General features: G+C 38.1%; 1 protein-coding gene across 1 annotated transcript; it reads right to left on the reverse strand.

Annotated features, from left to right (window-relative positions):
* Positions 1 to 539: 539 nt before the first annotated feature.
* Positions 540 to 8,220, reverse strand: LOC120565008 (alanine aminotransferase 2-like). The gene is made up of 11 exons (XM_039810295.1): positions 7,623 to 8,220; positions 7,408 to 7,497; positions 6,863 to 6,971; positions 6,623 to 6,756; positions 3,807 to 4,050; positions 3,217 to 3,296; positions 2,974 to 3,110; positions 1,842 to 2,016; positions 1,446 to 1,601; positions 968 to 1,080; positions 540 to 867 (listed from the first exon to the last, which is right to left on the reverse strand). Exons 1-11 carry the CDS (start codon positions 7,725 to 7,727, stop codon positions 693 to 695), a joined length of 1,518 nt encoding a protein of 505 aa, XP_039666229.1. The 5' UTR covers positions 7,728 to 8,220; the 3' UTR covers positions 540 to 692.
* Between the last annotated feature and the right edge of the window lie 7,672 nt (positions 8,221 to 15,892).

The following is a 15,892-nucleotide window of genomic DNA, read 5'->3' on the forward strand; positions in this document are numbered from 1 at the left end:
AGCTACTGCTGACAATGACCCTGATGAAGGCCTACGTCGGTCGCAACGCTTTGGTAATTTAAAATGTATATTTCCATGTAAAATAAAGGCATTTTAATTTAGTCACAAACCCTTAAAGCAACACTAGAACTTTTTGTAACTTAAAATAATGTTTCCAAAATCGTTTCAGTGGTTCATCAACTCGTAACAAGGTGAACGGCACTTCTGCATTCGCTTTGCGGCTCTCTACCGGCTATAACCGCACTATGCAAGTTTGCCAGATCGGGTAGCAAAATTACAAATCCCACTATGGCCACGCCAAGACTCACCCTACGAAGCAGCTCGATTGGTTGGGGTTAGGCATTTGACCTCGAGTGGTTAAGGTTAGGATAGCTGATTGGTCAGGGGATAGGACCTGAACAAATGGGGTTACGTTACCTTGGGTTCTCATGGACGCCTGGCCAATAAATGCTATCGAAGGGCAGGTCTTGGCGTGGCCATAGTGGGATTCGTAATATCGCAATCCGGTAGCGGATCTGTAGTTCGAATGAGACATATTGGACAATTCCGCTTTCAACCTGTAGGGGGACCGAAGCGGGAAAAGTTCTCTAGTGTTGCTTTAAGTGTTGTTTTTAAAGGAGATCTGTATTTGAAACAAGATTCAGACCCATGGAATGAGCCCTTCACAAGACAGAACGAGGTCCCTTAAAAGGTTAGTTCATAGGGAAAGTTCCTGCGGTCGAAAAGGGCCTGAGATTTTCCCCCATGTCTCTGTCCTTCACACCTCCGTCAGGGCGAGGAAGTTTGTCCCGTACGAAGCGAAGGTGAAAGGAGCCAAGGTGATCCAAGACCTCCTCCAGGGTGTCAGGAGGAACAAGGATACTTAACCTGATAGAGAGAGAGAGACAGAGAGAGAGACAACATAATGCAGTTGCTTTTTTAACAAGGTAACATACCTGACTAATGTGTCAAACGTCAAGTCTCTCACCTCAGATGGTGGTTTCCAGTTGTTCCATCATACTGACATCCTGCTCCTAAGAACACGCCTTCTTCCTCTAGTAACATCTGACAGTACAGAACATCTGCCTCCACCTCCAATTTCTAAAAGCAGAGATGTGAATGTCTTCAGTATCTTAGTTATTACTGACAGAATAGTCTTTATCGGCGACGTCCCACTTCTGGGATTGTATAAGTGTCGCCGGAAACTCCGCCGGATGTCCCTCTTTTTAGGCCGGGTGTCCGTTACCTTCCTCTTTCTTTGTGTTGGCGTTCTAACCTCCAGTGGATTCATGAGGACTATGGTTAACTGCTCCTCAGATCTCTGCAGGGTAAATCCAGACAGCTAGCTGTCCAATCAGAGTTTTCTGTTGCACGACTTAAACACCTTTTGAATGTACATATGTTCCACCAAAACAAGTTCCCTTCCGATTCTATTTTGCAGAGAAAGTTCTTGTAACATTTCTCACCTTGGCCTTCTCTATAATCTCAGATGGTAAATGCAGGCAGGGATAAAGGTATATTCCCCCCATCGCTGGCTGGCAACTCATGCCTGGTAGATCATTCAGAAACTCCTGAACCCGCTGAGCATTCTGGGACAAAGTGGCCAAAGTGAGGAGACTCTCCTTCGAACAAAAAAAAAAGAAAAGAAGACGGAACAGAGATTTGATTGTAACTGGTAATACAACACAGGACAGGGGCCTATACTGCAGGGATATATATAAGCAAATAAGGCATTCCTGCTTGTTTCTTTCTGGGAATGATTGTAAAGATTTAAAAAGACTATGTTTACAGCATTTACTCTTTGGAGGTCAGAGGTCAAGGGACCCCCGCTCTGCCCCAAAGAGGCTCGGAAGATGTCTCACCTGTGTGTATGTGTCATAGGATGGGTCTCCAGGTTTTGGTGGGTTGACCATGAGATCCAGAGCAAGCTGTCCTGTGACTGGAGTACTGATATCAGTACACAGCATAGTATCAACAAAATGCGTCACCTCTGGGTCCATGTTGACCTGCTCCATGTATCCTGCCCTCAGACCGCACCTGGGACACAGATACAGAAGTCATTTTGTTACTTGTTATTCAATACGCAGTCACATCCACATTCATTGTTTGAATATTTGTCATTGATTAAGTGGTGCAGTGATTTAGTGGTGTAGTTTACTGGTGTTGATGATGTTGGGTTATTTACTCTCTCTTTGCTCGAAATGCAAAATTAAATGATTAGTCATTTTTGTTGGTTTGTGTGTTTGGTTACGATTGCTTCTGCATTTGCAAAACTGTGCAAGTGCATTTCCATTTCCTTTATTGTTATGCAACATTTTTATTTTTTATTTTATTTAACTATTATTCAAAGTACATTTTTCAATGCTTCTGTGTGAACTGATCTGTATGGGTGGTTGAGGGTTGTGTGACCTGAAATAAAATTCTCATCTTTCATCATTATTGACACATCACTCCTTTTTTATCAGATAATAGTCCCCAACAAATATGCTATTTCCTCCTGTTCGAGTAATGTTGGTTAAAACTACGTTGCCCAGCTGTTTAAGGGAATTGCTGAGCCTTTTAAAAAAAAATCTATAAATCTGTGAGGTGTTTCTTTTTTTAATGTATGGTCGGTTTTATTGGAATTTGTTAACAATGCCCAGACATATCATATTGATTTTTACAGTCACGGCAAGGCAGTTTTATTTTTATAGCACATTTCAGCAACAAGGCAATTCAAAGTGCTTTACATAAAACATGAAATAGAATAGGACAGATTTGAAATGCATGAATAAAAGTTACAGTGTAAGAAATTGATTTAAAACAACAGAGTTGTAGCGGACATGCAGTTTTTTGGGAGTTTGTTCCAGATATGTGGTGCATAAAAACCGAACGCTGCTTCTCCAGGATTCATTGGGATCCTTGTAGCATGTACTGTATGTAAATGGTTAAAGCTGCTTGTTGCATGATGCTGTCAGCAAACCAACAAATGCAAGTGTAAGAGACAGAACTCACTCTCCCATGCAGGCGCTGGATATAGAGTGGAAGGAGACCAACTGCACTGTCTCTGAGTACTCTTTGTCCATCTCAAACAGAACTCTCTTATAGGAAATAAACTCTTTCTCCTGTCCATACACGCTGTCCTGGTACACCTGGAGTGCAGAGTAAAGGAATTGATAGATAATGAAAGACTGTGTGAGCAAAAAGGCAGCCAGCTACTCTGTTAAATTCCAGTCTGAAGATACAGTTTGTGATCACCTCATCAACCAACAGTAGGAGCCTCTCCGCTGCTGCAAACCGAATCACTTCCTCTATTGATTTCCCGTCCTGCACATGACCTAGGAGGACAAACAGCCGCATGCAGAAAGTGATGACAGCAAGGAGGTTAAAGAGATGGTCCGATACCATTTTTTGCTCTCCGATACAGATTACGATACCTGACCTTCTGTATGGGTCGATACCGAGTACCGATACCAGTGTGTCATGTATTTTATTATGTTTTAACAGCTGTATACTACTATCCCTGTACGGATGTGATATGATTTCTATCTTTGTTGTTGCTCGGGTTAAACATTTTGTGAAAAATGAACACAAAAAATGAATGCCGTGGAACTTTCTTTTATTATCCAGTTTGACAGTCAGTGTCAATGGGAAAAACAACATAAATAAACTCCTTCAGGACTAAATTATGTGGTATCTGAACGGCGTATAAACTCCAGTACTTTCCGATACCAATACCATCAATTTATGCAGTATCGGACGCTTTTACGAATACTGGTATCAGTATCGAAACATCTCTAGTTTAAACAGGTGGCTTGAATGGAGCTTCTGTACTTTATGATGTTTACCTGTGGGGTTTCCTGGGTTGCTGATGTAAATAGCTCTGGGCTCGCAGCGCCCCCTAGCGGTCTTCAAAGCTCGGTGCAGCTCGTCCAGGTCTACAGCCCAGCCTCGGTCCTCCATCAGCTGGTACGGCACCAGTGTCACCCCGGCCTCATCCAGCAGCGGGGGCAGGGTGTGTGGGCAGGGCCTCGGGGTCAACACGCCTGTCCGAGTCTCCCCCTCCCCACTGGCCAGCAGCTTTACAACCACCTTAACACAGCAGATCAATACACAAAACTTCGTTGATATTGAAAAATAAATAAATTTACATGTGACTCGTTGTAGTTTGGCTTATTTGAAGCTAATGTGTTTGCACTTGATTCTTGCTGTCCAGAGTTTGTACCCTCATGGCTGAATGCACTTAAAGTAGTTTACGTTTTTTTCTGTGATGACTGGGTGTCAAACAGATAATAAAAGAAAGTTCTTGGATTTCATTCTCTGTATGTATTTGCAAACGGTTTAAACTGAGCCAAGCCATACAGCAATGATAGCAACACATCCCTTAAGGGTAGTATAAATACATACATACATACATACATGTATACATACACACATACAGTGCCCTCCACAATTATTGGCACCCCTGTTTAAGATGGGGTCATGGACTTCTAAAAATTCTCCTTTTTTTTTAAACAACATAGAACTCAAATGCAAAAAAAGAGAAAAATCCAACCTTTTATTTAAGTACATTACTTTGGTGGTAAAAAAAAAAATCACACATTTAGAAAAAAAAAACTTGAAATCATGTGTCCCACAATTATTGGCACCCCTGATGTTAATACTTTGTACATCCCCCTTTTGCCAACAAGACAGCACTTAATCTCCTTCTATAACATTTCACAAGATTGGAGAACACAGAGAGAGGGATCTTTGACGATTCTTCTTTGCACAATCTTTCTAGATCATCCAGAGTCCTGGGTCCTCTCTCATGCACTCTCCTCTTTAGCTCACCCCACAGGTTTTCGATTGGGTTGAGGTCTGGGGACTGAGATGGCCATGGGAGGACCTTGAGTTTGTGACTGCTGAACCATTTTTGTGTAGATTTTGCCAGATGTTTAGGATCATTATCCTGCTGAAAGACCAAGTGACGACCCATCTTCAGCTTTCTGGCAGAGGCCATCAGGTTTTTATTTAAAATGTCCTGGTAGTTCAAAGCATTCATAATGCCATGCACCCTAACAAGGTTCCCAGGGCCTTTGGAAGAGAAACAGCCCCAAAGCATCACAGATCCTCCACCATACTTCACGGTGGTGAAGGTGCTTTTCGGCATACTCATCTTTTGTTTTACGCCAGACCCACTTAGAGTGTTTGTTGCCAAAAAACTCAATCTTAGTCTCATCTGACCAAAGCACACAATCCCAGTTGAAGTCCCAGTGCCTCTTAGCAAACTCCAGATGTTTACGTTTGTGAGTGTTAGTGAGAAAAGGCTTTTTCCTTGCATGCCTCCCAAACAGCTTGTTGGCATGTAGAGAGCATCTGATGTTTTTTTTGAGACTTCGTGACCCCAAGATGCCACTCTTTGATGCAATTCTGTGACAGTGAGCTTAGGACTTTTTTGTACTTCTCTTACCATCCTCCTCACTGTGCGTTGTGGCAAGATAAACTTGGGACCTCTTCCAGCCTTGTTTGTCACTGTTCCAGTTGTTTCAAACTTCTTAATGATTCCTCTGACTGTAGATACGGGCAAGTTAAGGCGAGTGGCTATTTTCTTGTACCCATTGCCTGACTTACGAAGGTCGACACACATCTGCCTTACTTGAATTGTGTGTTCTCTTGTCTTTGCCATGTTGACAAATGGGTAAGAGAATTAGGACTCTGTGTCACGTCATATTTATACCCCAGGGAAACAGGAAGTCATGAATTACTATTTAAAAGTTCCTAGATACCCTGACCAACTTTAGCAACTACAGAAAAATATATTTAAAAACAAATCTATTACATTTTTCAGCAGAATTGTTAGGGGTGCCAATAATTGTGGGACACATGATTTCAAGTTTTCTTTTTCTAAATGCGATTTTTTTTTTAGTAATGTACTTAAATAAAAGGTTGGATTTTTCTCTTTTTTTGCATTTGAGTTCTATGTTGTTTATAAAAAAGGAGAATTTTTAGAAATCCGTGACCCCATCTTAAACAGGGGTGCCAATAATTGTGGAGGGCACTGTACATACATGCATGCATACATACATACATACATACATACATACATACATATGCCTATACATAAGTAAAGGGCACACATCAGGGCATTTATGAACTCATAAATGAATATATTTCAAGTATTGTTTTTTTGTAAAGTCGGACATGTGACATAAATATAAAAAATAATAATAATAATAATATTGACAAAAAATTTATAATTTCTTAAAATCAGCTAGCCAATGAGAGCCTGGCTATCAGCATCCTTTACCCAGCGCAACTGGGCGAGCTCATGAATAGTAATGAGCTCAGGCAATATGATGTCAGACTGACCAGCTTTTGTAATTGGCCTGATTTCTCTGCTTATTTCTTTTTCTAGAGCTGACAGAGGAGGTAGCAGTTAATTTTCACATTCACGACATAACACAAACACATATGCACCTAACATATTTCAGAAAATGCAAGTAAAAACGATTTTGTATGGCAGGGCACCTTTAAAAAGTAAAAGTACACACAAAGAACTACTCAATTACAGTAACATGAGTAATTGTAATTCATTACTTTCCACCGCTGTGCCTGTGATAGTTTTTCAGAGTGTATCTGGACACCGAATAGTGATGCAGTGATAATGACAGTGTGGTTATACCATCAGGGCCCTTTGAGAACCAGCAGAGATAAAGATGTCTTCAGCGTGTGAAGGCACTCCAGCGTCTCGTCTCGTGATGAACTCAGCAATGCTTTGCTTGACATGAGGCATGCCAGAGGAGGCTGTATAGGAACCTATCGATCAATCATTGGATATCGACATTTGTTAATTAAAATGCCAGTCTGCCGCGTTTTCAAAAGTCAGACACACTGTACGGAAAGTAACTTTTCCAGTCCTCACCCACACTTCCTCCATCACAGACCTCCAGGAGCCTCTGGGCCCTCATCCTGACATCCAGAGGAAGGGTTTTGTTTTTCAGCAGCTGAGGGTGCAGACATACTGCCAAGACCTAAAGAAAATAGGCTGGATTTTAAGACAATATAGATCAAGATAAACTTTATTGTCCCACAACATGGGAAATTTGTTCTGGGGACTTAACCCACGCTGCAGCCATAAAGAAACACAAACTTATAATAACACATAAACTATGACAATGGTCTTGTGATCAGAAGAATAATGTAAAATGTATACCATAACAGCAGTCAATATACAATTAAAGTAACTACAAAAAAGATATGCATGGATAGAATACATTTTAATTGTAATTTTATTTCTTAAAAACAAACATAAAATGAATTCAATAAAATAATAATAGCTGATGATCACCACTATATCCTTAAATTACAACCGGAGAAAATATCCTTGAAACACTGACATCATGAAGAATAGTTTTGAAAGTGTGCGAGCCGAGGAAAAAAAAAAGAAGCTCCAATGATAAAACTAACCTGGCGAACAAATGAGATGGGTTTCACTCCTGCTTTGTGTGGATCACCTGAGCTGACATCTATCACCCCTTTGAAAGGTTTCTGCGCCCCCTGCAAGAGAACATATTAATGCAGGAAAGAATCAGGTCAATTTCAGGTATTAAAAATACTTTCTCCAGTATACACAGACTGCGTGTGAGGCTAAAAAAATATATGGACAGATAACAGGCACTTACCTGTGTGATCTCTTGTGTGATGCGTGCAGCCAGACTCTGCAGTCCACTGTGTGGAGACCCTCTGATCCCCCTCACCCTGGGATTCACAAGTTGCAGAGAACTCATCGTCTTTTTGCAGGAATTGTTTTAAATTTGGGATTTACAAACTATGCACTGGAATCTACTATACTCTGAGGAGCTTGGAGCAAAACGTGGTACAGTAAATGCACTCTTCCGGAAAACTCTGCTGGCATGCACAAGTGAGACGGTCATGGCTAACCAGTCTGCCCTGTCTGAAAATGTTTGATGAGTAATCTCATTTTTTGCTGTACTTCAGGACAAAACCTGATTTCTAAGTTGGACTTTGTACATGTAAAATGCTCCTCGACTGATACTTTTCTCAGATTTGACACAATGCAAAAAGGCTTAGATAAACAGGCTTGTTTTTCGCTCCATCAGCAAACATTAAAGATTTTAAATAAGCTACTTTTTAAAGACATTTTGAAATAAATAAAAAATGACTTTCAAACAAGATGATTCCACAATCTATGGGTTTAAAAAAGCTATTGGGATATTTCATAGTTAGGCTATATAGCCTACTTGGTCCGTGTTTATTCACATCAATATTTATTATCCACATGTCATGTCAGTGATAGCAACAAACCAACATTTCAAGGTGTAGATAGTTCATTCTAAAATATCACTCAGAAAAAATGCCTAAATAAATGGGACTGAATCAGGGCTAAAATTGCATTCTTTCCTACTTTGTAGGCAGGGTTCAAGGTTCAAACTTTTTCATCCACCAGCCAAATGGCTAGTGAATGTTAACATTTTCCAAGCCGCCCAATAGATTTCCATTGTTTTCTTGGCGTGTTGTGATTGAAGGAGCAAATCTAGCAGCCAAATGCATATTTTACCAGCATTTAGCTGGTGCTGGTGCATGGTGCTAATTTGGAGCCTGTTTTTTAGGCTACTGCTGCAACAATTTCCCTTGGGATTATTGAAATACATAGACTGTCTCACAATCTAATCTTGAGAACAAAAGGTTGTAGGCCTACTTCTCGACATTTCTTTTGTACTAGGCTATAGGCTGAGATATGGGAAGGGAGTGGAGCTTCAAAATACTGTTAGAGACAGGGGGAAAAGTGCAAGGTCAAACAGGTTTTATTTAAATATTTGTATGAAACAAATGTAATATGTAGAATATAACTTTTTATTTTATTTTTTATTTTTATTTATTAGTGTTGGTTTTTTAAAGTCATGATGTAACTACTCTGGTACAGCATGCACCGCCGATCACCTGTCTCTGGTGTTGGGGCGGCCGCTATGGTTGTTGTTGTTGTTGGAGCATGAGCAGTGATGGACCGCTGTTTTCATCTTGTACTAGAATATGTTGATATGTCTTCAGTAACCACCTGGCACTTAGGACGTAAAACCATCTACAAAGGGTAAATGCGTGTGTTTGGATTGGCACCATTTCTTGCCGTTTGAAGACGTTTTGACGCTAAACGCCATTAGCATGCTAGCGTCATTAGCATAACAATCAATTTGGTAGCATGGTAGCAGCCTAGCTTACATTGATGAGCTATGGCTAATGTTGTTGGCGAACATTAAGCTAAAACTAAATGATTCGAAAATAAGATAGCGTTCAAGTTTTATTTTATTTTATTGAAGTGACAGAGGAGACGTATATTTTCACTCATTACACAGAGAGGACCAGGAAACTGTCACTGGACCCCCTGAAACCTAGCTAGCTAGCTAGATGTCTCCGGCTGTTGCCGCCTGCCAGACCGCCATTTTGGACTTCAGCGGCAGCCTGAAATTCACTGTTTTTCCAACGCTCATGCTACAGGTGACATCCCATGAACTCGTGAGTACAAACAAACACTGAACTTGCGTTGTATTTTGGAAGCTTGCACTAACTAAGTGAATCGGTCGTCTGCTTAGGTTGTGTTAATTTCTCGTTGAACGCTTATTTAATGAGAAGCTACACAAACAATCATAATGTGATAACTGTGGTTGCAGTGCTTGTGTAAAGCCCTATTCGCACGGGATAAGTATTACCTGGGGACCTCTTGTAGTTTATAAATTACCCCCACACGTCTGTATTTTGTCTGGCGCATTCACACGGGATAACTGAAGTCTGTATTTTACTCAAATTTACAGACATTATCCCCCGGATATGATGTCAAAACTTTTCATTTATAATTGACAACGCAGCCAGTTAGACCCCAAATCACAGAGATGCCGATTCGCACGGGATTAATATTATCACAGGACCTCCGTTTTCGGCGAAATATGGTAGGTCATTTGCGGGGGAATTATTACTTTACAAATTACAGACATGACCGATTCGCACGGGATTAAGATCACAGACAACCTCCGCGATTATTACAAATGACTGGAGGTCACCAGGTAATACTTATCCCGTGCGAATAGGGCTTAAGCCTAGTTTTTTACAAAACTGAAGTAGGCTAGATCTGCAACCATTAGTTGATTACTCAATATGGCGTTTGACATAAATAATTGTCAACTATTTGGATCATCATTTAATAGTTTAAGAAATTAAACATTTTGCAAACATTCTCTGGTTTCAGCCATATACTGTATACAATAGGTTTTAGCTTCTCCAATGACAGGATTTTAATATTTACAGTCAATGGATTTGCTGATTTTCTCAGCTTTAGGCTGTTTCATTGTAAAGGCTGAATATAAAAACAAATAAGCATATTTCCAAAAATGTTGAACTATCCTTTTAAAGAGGCCAAGACATTTTTACTATCTTGGATCTTTTATTTGTGGAAACCAGCTCCACTTGTACCTTCTTTTAGGTTGTAAGAAAGTATAATTGTTTACTTCTACTTATTTTTTTTTCAATCTTAAGTTAATTTTCAGCCTTCTGTGTTCTTTGATGCAAATAATTTACCACAGCCAGAACAAATAGGCTTTTACACCAGTAACCTGTCTATTCATATCAGTAGACTATGACCTACTTCAAACAACGCTTTCTGGGTACTTATTTAATATAGTGTAGTACGTGTGCCAACAAGCTCGTTTAGAATCCAAGACATTCGGATCTTTTGAATACTTAATAGACTGTCCCTCAAGACCAAAGTGAAATATGATTCTTGGACAAAAAGTTATGATTCTGTCTTGAAAATTAGTAGAATCACAGTCAACATATTCAAGCTATCAAATGCAGTTTTCTGTAATACAAGTCCAACATTAGCATTCATGCTTTTTTGTGCAGGGTTGCCACATGATATTGTGTGCCTTTTGTCATTTTTAAATTTAATCATTCTTGTAATGGAAAGCAGCTTAGTTTGTTCTTGTAACTTACCCAATCATCTGGTATCAAAGCATTTTCTCTCTGCTTCAAATCTTTTGTTAATCATTTTCAACCATTCTCCTTTTTGGATGTGAACGGTTCAACACAGACACAATAAAGGCTTTAGACAGTATAATAATGTAACCCATGTAGGAAATTATTTCGACACTGTAGTTAACATTTGCAACACATTTACAAGCGGCAGCATTAAATTAAAGTGATACTTTCATCACAATTGTATTTTTTTAATTCATAAATATTATAATCAGGGCCTTGCACGACGTTCCACTTCTGGGATTGCTCCATTGCCGATGGAAATGCCGCCGGATTTCACTCATTTATGCTGGATATCCATTGCCTTGGGCTTCCTTTGTGTCAGCATTTTAAACTCCGGTGGATTTCTGAGGACTATGGTTAACTGCTCCTCAGATCTCTGCAGGGTAAATCCAGACAGCTAGCTAGACTATCTGTCCAATCTGAGTTTTCTGTTGCACGACTAAAACTACTTTTGAACTTACACATGTTCCACCAAAACAAATTCCTTCCCAAGGCTATTTTGCAGAGGCGCCGCCCAAGATGATTGTGATTGGTTTAAAGCAGGGTTCACCAACCTTTTTGAAACTGAGAGCTACTTCATGGGTATTGAGTCATCCGAAGTGCTACCAGTTTGATACCGTCTTCTGAAATAACAAATGTGCTCAGTTTAATCAGTTTAATATGATTATTAATGATTAATGATACTCATCTATGTGAAGACACTGATCATGTTAATGATTTCTCACAATAATTATAAACAATGACTTAACAAGGTGGGAAACGGATAATATCAATATTCAATTTTCATTTTTAGAACAGGCCTGAGGGCTACTCATGTGGTCCTTGGGGGCTACCTGGTGCCCGCGGGTACCGTGTTGGTGACCCCTGGTTTAAAGAAATGCCAATAAACCAAAGCACGTTTTTTCTCCCATCCAGGAATGCTGTGTGGACTAGCCAAACCCTCCTCTGCAGTGCTGTGGAGGAAGGTCTGGCAAAGCGAGACTAGTGCTTCTTATTGCATTAACTTTGGCTCAATGCAGATTAGGGGTGGGAATCCCCAGAGGCCTCACGATACGATATCATCACGATACTTATGTCACGATACAATATTATTGCGATTTTAAAGATATTGCAATATTCTGCGATATATTGCAATTTATTACCTTTTTTCCAACTTCAAATTTTTCCCGATTTCAAATGATGTCCCCAAAAGAAAACTTTGTCAACATCTGTTTTATCTAAAAAGATACATTTCTCTGTTTGTTCCTCTCACTTCAATTTTACTGCTGCAAAATGGGATTGTCAAGCAGAAAAACTGACCAACACATATACAGTATAATAAAAGATCGATACTGTGATACTGTCACCTGAAATGGTTTTCACTTCACAGGTGTGCTTTGTCAGGGTTAATTAGTGGAATTTTTTCCCTTATTAATAAAAAAGCAAAGGGTGGCTACTTTGAAGAATCTAAAATATAAGACATATTTTCAGTTATTTCACACTTTTTTGTTAAGTACATAATTCCATATGTGTTCATTCATAGTTTTGATGCCTTCAGTGAGAATCTACAATGTAAATAGTCATGAAAATAAAAAGGAAACGCACTGAATGAGAAGGTGTGTCCAAAACTTTCTCCTTTTACAGCCGTTCTGAGTTTGCAGGTATGCAGGTTAAATATCAGGTAATAATCAACTGTAAAGTAGCTACACCTTTTAAAGTATTCCTTCGTAAAAAAAACCGGGGGGGGGGAAATAAAAAAAAATTTTTTTAAAAAAAAAAAAATATTAAAAAATTTTTATTTAAAATTTTTTTTTATATTTTATAAGTTCAAGTTTAAGTCACCACTACCTCTGGTCATTGACTTAGTATCTCAGAATATAAACTAAGAATCTCAAAGTAATAAGAATATAAATATATATATATATATATATATATATATATATTGGCTTAGTATCTCAATATATTGACTTAATATCTCAAAATATTGGTTCAGTATCTCAATATATTGACTTAGTAACTCTGAATATTGACTAAGAATCTCAATATATTAACTTCTGCACACCGGTGTGCACAGTATTACTTTATATTATGGAGTCTGGAGATCCTTTTTTCTTGTTGGAGGGGAAATCTATTCTTGGGACATGTTTGTTACTACTGTTTCAACTGAATTGTGTTAATGTTGATAGAGTTTGGATGCTTTCAACGGTTTGATCGAATTCTGCATTAGCAAAACACAATTTCTTTTATAAAATGATAAATCTTTACCCGGACAAGTAACAAGTGAAACGTAAATGTACTTGTTCATAGGACACGTGCCTCAAAAAGTTAATGTCAAGCCCTGCTTAGTGGTCCCCTAATACTGTATCAAAAGTCTCTTTTATATAAACCTTAGTGGTCCCCTAATACTGTATCTGTAGTCTCTTTTATATAAACCTTAGTGGTCCCCTAATACTGTATCAAAAGTCTCTTTTATATAGACCTTAGTGGTCCCCTAATACTGTATCTGTAGTCTCTTTTATATAAACCTTAGTGGTCCCCTAATACTGTATCAAAAGTCTCTTTTATATAAACCTTAGTGGTCCCAATACTGTATCTGTAGTCTCTTTTATATAGACCTTAGTGGTCCCCTAATACTGTATCTGAAGTCTCTTTTATATATTTTTTTTTTTTTTTTTTTTTTTTTTTTTTTTTTTTTTTTTTTTTTTTTTTTTTTTTTTTTTTTTTTTTTTTTTTTTTTTTTTTTTTTTTTTTTTTTTTTTTTTTTTTTTTTTTTTTTTTTTTTTTTTTTTTTTTTTTTTTTTTTTTTTTTTTTTTTTTTTTTTTTTTTTTTTTTTTTTTTTTTTTTTTTTTTTTTTTTTTTTTTTTTTTTTTTTTTTTTTTTTTTTTTTTTTTTTTTTTTTTTTTTTTTTTTTTTTTTTTTTTTTTTTTTTTGTTTTTTTTTTTTCTTTTTTTTTTTTTTTTTTTTTTTTTTTTTTTTTTTTTTTTTTTTTTTTTTTTTTTTTTTTTTTTTTTTTTTTTTTTTTTTTTTTTTTTTTTTTTTTTTTTTTTTTTTTTTTTTTTTTTTTTCCTTTTTTTTTTCCTAATACTGTATCTGTAGTCAAATTATTATATATATTATATATTTTTTTCTTTTTTCTATTTTATATTTTATTTTATTTTTTTATTCCTTTTTTATTTTTTTAATTCTTTTTTTTTTTTTTTTTATTTTTTCCTTTTTTTTTTATAATTTTTATTTGTTTTTTTTTTTTTTTTCTTTTATTTTCCTATACTTTTTTTAAGTTTTTTTTTTTTAAACCTTTATTGTTCCTTTTACTTTTTCTTTTTTTTTTTTTATAATTTTTAGTTTTCTTAAACTTTTTTTTTTTATTTTTTTTAAATCCCCATGGTTACGACACATTGATCGCCTGGCGTTTAATCGCGGAGCGTTGTCCTTCACATGAGGAGAGAGACCCGGCAGATCCCCGCGACTACGCAGGTTAAGTGTCGCTCCACTGGCTCCAGGTCCAGTTCCGTATCCAATTCAAAGTCCTCCTGTTTACATTCAAGGCCGTCCACAACCTTGTCCCCCCCATATTTGTCTGATCTCAGATCCTCTTCCTCCATACACCTGTCTGTCCCCTCCGCCCGTCTCACCACCACGGGGAGCAGAGCATTCAGCCGCTCTGCTCCCCGTCTTTGGAACTCATTATCACCCCAACTCAGAAACATCGATTCATTCCCCATTTCAAACTGCAACTCAAAACCCATCTGTTTAAAACGGCCTACTCCACTTGATGTCAACTGCTCTGCCTCTTTCTGCTGTTTCTATTGTCGTTTTATTCTTTATCTTTATTTATTGCTGCTTTGCTGCTTGAGTGCCGAAAAAGGCGCCTTTAAATAAAATGTATTGTTATTATTATTATTAAAAGCCCTTTATAGCCACAATGGGGAGATTCTCACTGTTGCAGCAGCGAGGGATAGAGATAGCTTCATATTTGGCTTCCTTAAGTATTGGATAGTTTGAATAAAAGTAAAAGAAAAATGTTTTATTGTGGTAAATGCACATCTAGTAATCAAATAATAGGTAGTTGCTGAGTTAGAGAAAATGGCGTCCCAAAATGGCGCCTACTTGTGTGTACTGCTCTTGTGCAAAGACAACCGTCTTTTTCCTTTCCATATTTCGTAAAGTATTCTTTCTTTGCCATATTTTAGGAATCTTCAGAAATCACTACATTCATACTGTATGTTCAAACATAGACAACCTGGTATCCCATAGCAACAATAGAATCAAAGATAGCATGGAATAGAATCAATAACCATTTGGATTGAAAACATAAGAATACATGTTGTTGTTGTCATAACGACCCTTGTGATGTTGTTGAGAATCTATGGATACTGGGACCCATTTCTGACTCAAATTCAGCCAGACAAGCAGCAGTTTGTATCAGAGAGGCATTTGACTGACAATCCAAAGGTGCACATTGCTAAAGGAGAAGAGACACTGGTCCAGCAGAATACTACGTTCAACATGGAATTCAACGGCAGAGAGATCGAACCGCAGATGAATTTCTATTTGAGTTCACTTGAAGAACAAGCGCGGTGTGAGCTGAAGGACAGCGAGGCGAGGCTCACCCAGAGTGAATGTGAGGGAAGAGTCCAGCTGATCGTCAGAGAGGACTTGCTGGCCGATGTCTCGATCAGCTCAACAGCAGAGAGAGGCAGCAGTTGGAGGCGTGAGAAAGAGCTGATGCAGAGGGAGATGAGCGACCTGAAAGTTCAGCTGGCTGAACGTGTCCCCTCCCCACCCAGGGAATCAGAGTTTCTCAAATCCCAGCTGGGGAAAATCAGCAGCAGGCTCAGAAAAGCCCTGAAAGACCTCGACCTTCACTACTTCATGACTGAAGACCTGAAAGTCAAATTGGAGAAGACGAAGGGAGAGAAGGAGGCA

Source organism: Perca fluviatilis, chromosome 9 (assembly GCF_010015445.1).
Source record: "Perca fluviatilis chromosome 9, GENO_Pfluv_1.0, whole genome shotgun sequence".
NCBI lineage: Eukaryota > Metazoa > Chordata > Actinopteri > Perciformes > Percidae > Perca > Perca fluviatilis.